At 48.8% G+C, this 5,828-nt stretch overlaps 1 protein-coding gene across 1 annotated transcript; it reads right to left on the bottom strand.

Moving 5' to 3' along the window:
* Positions 1 to 3,959: 3,959 nt before the first annotated feature.
* On the bottom strand, positions 3,960 to 5,597 carry LOC127046981 (zinc finger and SCAN domain-containing protein 29-like). Its single transcript, XM_050944758.1, has 2 exons — positions 5,011 to 5,597; positions 3,960 to 4,284 (listed from the first exon to the last, which is right to left on the bottom strand). Exons 1-2 carry the CDS (start codon positions 5,563 to 5,565, stop codon positions 4,228 to 4,230), a joined length of 612 nt encoding a protein of 203 aa, XP_050800715.1. The 5' UTR covers positions 5,566 to 5,597; the 3' UTR covers positions 3,960 to 4,227.
* Positions 5,598 to 5,828: the final 231 nt, after the last annotated feature.

Raw genomic sequence — 5,828 nt, 5'->3', positions numbered from 1 at the left:
CTAGATCTCTCCAGGAAATGCCAGAGGGAAACTGTTTTCCCTTGAGTTACCCAAAGAAATCTGAGAGTTAATCCAAGGATGGCCTAACACAGATGGGACAGAAGGGAGGTTGGTAAATGCTTCCTGTGAGAATAATCCTTCCCCTCAGTACTGCCCTGAAGTGCCACTGTGGAGTACCCAGTGGAGATAAGCCAGAGAAGAGCTAGACTGATGGTATTGCTTTAGATTGTTATCTCTGGCAGTCAGCTTCCCTCAAGCTAGAAGTCATTAGCCATTTGCTCAAGAAATCACATCCGGATTTCAACTATCTCATCTTCCTATCACTAACTTCTTCTTTTGGAGAAAGTTATTGAGAAGTTGGGGCAAGACATCTTGAGTACTGTCTGAAGGCTTCAGTCAGAATTTCATTGTGGGCATCTGTAAACCAGCAGGCAAACACCGACCTGAAAGGTAGAATAAAGTTCCCAACAACTATCTAATCCAAAGTCCTTTCTCAGGGCTGGCTTTAATTTAAAACAAGAAATCCAAAACCAAAGTAAATAAATTCCAACCAACCACCCAAGGCTTTCCCAACATCTGCCCACTGGGTGGGGTCAGGATACTCCCTTCCTGGCTAGTATAGCCACACACTTCCATGGCCCTATGTCTCTCCTATTTGCTATCTTGCCTAAGGGTATGTCTACACTACAGGATTATTCTGATTTTACAGAAACTGGTATTTGGAAACAGATTGTATAAAGTTGAGTGCACACGGCCACACTAAGCACTTTAATTTGGCGGTGTGTGTCCATGCACCGAGGCTAGTGTCGACTTCCGGAACGTTGCACTGTGGGTAGCTATCCCATAGCTTTCCCATAGTTCCCACAGTCTCCCCCGCCCATTGGAATTCTGGGTTGAGATCCCAATGCATGATGGGGCAAAAACAGTGTCATGGGTGATTCTGGGTAAATGTTGTCAGTCAATCCTTCCTCCGTGAAAGCAACAGCAGACAATCATTTTGTGCCCTTTTCCCTGAATTGCCCTGGCAGACGCCATAGCACAGCAACCATGGAGCCTGTTTAGCCTTTTTTCACTGTCACCGTATGTCTACTGGATGCTGCTGACAGACGCGGTACTGCAGTGCTACACAGCTGCATTCACTTGCCTTTGCAAGATAGCAGAGACAGTTACCAGTCTTATTGTACCGTCTGCTGCTTTGGAAATTGGCAATGACGGTTACCGGTCCTATTGTACCATCTGCTCCTGTAGACCCAGTTGCACAGAACTCGTTTGTGTACCAGGGGACTCTGAAATATATTGGCTAAGGCAGCATGACCATGTCTCCGTCTACTTGCTGGTTCCTGTGCAGATAAATCAGAGCATGGTCCAGTAAGTTATGGTAGAGGCAAAAAGCACTCAGGTACTATAGAAGTGGGTGCATTTCAAACACCTGGAAACCAATTTTTCACCTCCTGCACAGCATAAGCCCACATCCAGACTACAGCCTAAAATCGATGTACTTAAAATCGATTTTATAAAGCAGGTTTTATAAAATCGATTTTGTGCATCCACACTAGAGGTACTTACATCGATGTTGAGCGTCCATTTTCCCTGGCGTCCATCTTTTGCTTGAGCGTTGCACTCTGGGTACCTATCCCACAGTTCCTGCACGGGTCCCTGCCCTTTGGAATTATGGGTTACTAGCCCAGTGCATGATGGGATCAAAGTCCCTGTCCTGGGTGGTTCTGGGTACAGCTCCCCCCCCCTTCCTGTAAAAGGCACACAGTCAGTTCGCGCTGTTTTTACTGGCTGCAGTGAGGGAAACGCCATTTTGCAGCAAGCATGGATCCAGGTCTGCTCTTGTCCTTGATCGCGAATACTGTAAATAATTCACGCATTCTCGTTCTATCACTGCTGACCCATGATGCAGAAATGCAAGAGAGAATGCTTGAATGCAGGGACGACAGCGATGACGAACTGGAGAACGAGTTTTCTGACACCCCGGGCCCCTGCACGTTGGAGCTCCTGACGGTTATGGGTGAGGTTCTACCCGTTCCGCGCTGCTTTTGGGCACGGCAAACAAGCACTGACTGGTGGGACCGCATAGTCCTGCAGGTGTGGGACGATTCGCAGTGGCTGCGGAACTTTCGCATGCGTAAGAGCACTTTCTTTGAACTTTGTGACTCGCTTTCTCCTGTCCTGAAGCGGCATAATACCAGGATGAGACCAGCCCTCACAGTGGAAAAGCGAGTGGCAATAGCCATATGGAAGCTTGCAACGCCAGACAGCTACCGGTCAGTCGGTAATCAATTTGGAGTGGGCAAATCTACTGTGGGGGCTGCTGTGCTGGAAGTATCCAAAGCAATCATTAAGCTGCTGCTTCGAAAGGTTGTGACTCTGGGAAACGTGCAGGCCATTGTGGATGGCTTTGCTGCAATGGGATTCCCTAACTGTGGGGGGGCCATAGATGGAACCCATATCCCTATTTTGGCACCGGAACACCAGGGTGCCCAGTACATAAACCGCAAGGGGTACTTTTCGATGGTTCTGCAAGCCCTGGTGGATCACAAGGGACGTTTCACCAACATCCACGTGGGATGGCCAGGAAGGGTTCACGACGCACGTGTCTTCAGGAGCACTACACTGTTTAAACGGCTGCAGCAAGGGACCTACTTCCCTGATCAGAGAATAACAGTTGGAGATGTCCAAATGCCTATAGTTATCCTTGGGGACCCAGCCTACCCCTTGATGCCCTGGCTAATGAAGCCATACACAGGCAGCCTTGACAGTGCTCAGGAGTTGTTTAATTACAGGCTGAGCAAGTGCAGAATGGTGGTAGAATGTGCATTTGGCAGGCTTAAGGCGAGATGGCGAACGCTTCTTACTCGCTCAGATCTTAGCCAAACCAATATCCCCTTTGTCATTGCTGCTTGCTGTGTGCTCCACAATCTCTGTGAGAGCAAGGGGGAGGCCTTTATAGCAGGGTGGGAGACTGAGGTAAACCACCTGGCCGCTGATTATGCACAGCCAGACACCAGGGCAATTAGAAGATCTCACCAGGATGCTGTGTGCATCAGAGAAGCACTGAAAAGTAGCTTCCTCATGGGCCAGGGTACAGTTTGAATGCTGATTTTCCTTTCAATTTATTGCTGCCCTCCCCGTCTATGCGGTGTTGCTGCTGCAAGATACTTTGCCTGCAGCATTCCCCAATTGCTTGCTTAGGTTACTTGCGAGAGCTGTCCATTGGAAAACATATAATTCTGTATTTCCCAATTATTACCTACCTCCACCATTAGCTGCTTCCGTCTGCTGCTAGGCACAGTACCTGCAACCTTCCTTAACTGCTTTTTTATTGAAAATAAAGTTACTACTATTTGTTACAAGAATTGTGTTCTTTATTTAAAATCAGACCCTTTCATCAATCAAGCATCATGCTTGTTGTTACAATACTGTGCATGAAATTTCATAACTCAGCGTTCCATGGGGGACGGAGCGAGGGAGGTTTGGAGGAAGGGGGAGGGAGGTTTGAAAGAAGAAAGTGCATCAGAGAAGACAGAGCAAGAATTCTCACGGACCAGGTTACGGTATGGCTGCTTTCTTTGTTTTCCCTTTATTACCCATATCCCCAATTGTCAAATCCTGATGCTGATAACTAGCTTCCGTGCAGCTTTCCAAAGCTGCTTGCTTTACTTCATTACCAAACTACAGTCACACTGCCTTAATAGCATGACCTGAGAGTAAAAATAGGCAAAGGTGCCATGGGAGAAGTTTGGATCATTAGAGGAGGGAAAAAACAGGACACAAAGGGCTTTTCAATTTAATGAAAGCCTTCTGCTTGGAGTGTCCGCAGCGGTGGAGGGGGCTGGTGCAGAGAGCCTTCCCCCACGCGTTCTTACACGCCTGGTTCTGGAAGGTGTGGGACAGGGTGAGTACTGAGGGAGGTTATACACGGGCTGTAGGGGCATTCTGAACCACGGAGCTCTTGCAGCATATCGCGGAGGATGTCAGTCTGATCACGAAGAAGATCCAGAGTTGCTGCTCGCCAGCGCTGATCTTCCTGCCACCTGACATCATTTTTGGCGTCCCTCCTGTCTTCGCGTTGGTCCCTCCTGTCTTCGCGTTGACTGGCAGCCTCCCTGTACTTTGCGACCAATTGTTTCCAGTCCCCCTGCTGAGCTCTCTCTGTACGGGTTACTGCCATAATTTCGGTGAACATGTCCTCACGCGTCCTCCTTTTCCTCAGTCTTCTTATGATACCCCCCCCACGTAGAGGAGAAGCGAGAGGGAGGCTGGAGAAATGTGCAGCTGTGTGTGGGGGGGTGGGGATTGGAAAGAGTGATAAAAGAATCATAAGAGACACATTTCACACAACAATGCATACAGTCTTTCTCCTCACTGACCTGTGCCTGTTACCGAACCTTGAACATGTTACTTTACCACAAGGTCGCCTTAGGATTCCTTTAATACTTATTGCTTGTGGCAGAGGACAGAGAGTTCTGCTCAGACGCAGGTCAGGGGAGCACACAGACCGTGTCCGGAGAAAATGGTAAGTTAATAATGGCTAGTAATCCCTGTAGTAGATTGTACTGGTAATCAAGCTAGTCTCCTTCCCTGGTTTGCTCTCGCGTTCCCCCAACAAGCAGGTCTCCTTCCCTGCGGTTTGCTGGGTGGTTCGGGGAACGCGAGAGCAAACCGTGGCGAAGCTACTCTCCTTCCCCGGTTTGCTCTTGCGTTCCCCCAACAAGCAGGTCTCCTTCCCTGCGGTTTGCTGGGTGGTTCGGGGAACGCGAGAGCAAACCGCGGCGAAGCTGGTCTCCTTTCCCCGGTTTGCTCTCGCGTTCCCCCAACAAGCAGGATGAATCCGCCCTGTTACAATGGAGACTTTTCTAAAAACCACCTCATGGGTCACTGTTTTAGGAAAGGTTTTTAATCTACTTGGTCAGTGACTCTAAGTACAGGTAGTGATTTGAAGCACCCAGTAAAAAAGGCTTACATTAAACCGAAGCTTTTAGTAAAAAAAATTACACTCACCAGAGGACGGTCCCTCAGCTTCATTTTCTGGAGTACTGCCTTGAGATGGCTGGCAGGGAACCTCAGTAAGGGTGAGGAAAAGATCCTGCTGTTTGGGGGGATAAAATGCTCTGTGCTCTCTGCTGGAGCCTCCTCCTCTTGGTCCTCATCATACTGATCATCGCCATCAAATAAATCTTCCGTAGTTGCAGGAATCACGACGCCCACCTCTGAATCAACAGACAAGGGGGGGTTCGTCGTTGCGCTGTTCCCCAATATTGCGTTAAGCTCGTCGTAGAACCGGCATGTTTTGGGGGCAGAGCCTGACCTGCCCTTTGCTGCTTTGGTCTTCTGATACGCCTGTCTGAGCTCTTTCACTTTCACTCGGCACTGTAACGAGTCCCTGGTATGTCCCCTCTCCCGCATGGCATTAGAAATTTTTTCAAAGGTTTTCTCATTTCGTCTGCTGGAGCGCAGTTCTGAAAGCACTGACTCTTCTCCCCATACAGCTATCAGATCGAGTAACTCCTGTGTGCTCCATGCTGGAGCTCTTTTCCTATTTTCAGGAGACTGCATTCTTCTCTCTGCTGCTGAGAGCTCCACGCTGTGCAAGCAGGAAATGGAATTTCAAACTTCCCGGGGCTTTTCCTGTTTACCTGGCCAGCAGAAGAGTACCTTTACCTGTCCAGAGCGGCCACTAGAGCACTGTGGGATACGTCCCGGAGGCCATTAACGTCGATGGCCGTCCACACTATCATAAAATCGATTTTAAAAAATCGATTTTGGGGTTACTCCTCTCGTTTTGATGGAGTTCCAAAATCGATTTTAGGGACCCTTAA

The sequence above is a fragment of the Gopherus flavomarginatus genome, chromosome 1 (assembly GCF_025201925.1).
Source record: "Gopherus flavomarginatus isolate rGopFla2 chromosome 1, rGopFla2.mat.asm, whole genome shotgun sequence".
NCBI classification, from domain to species: Eukaryota; Metazoa; Chordata; order Testudines; family Testudinidae; genus Gopherus; species Gopherus flavomarginatus.
Note: the sequence above shows the minus strand (reverse complement) of the source record. Positions and strands in the feature narration are given on the sequence as shown.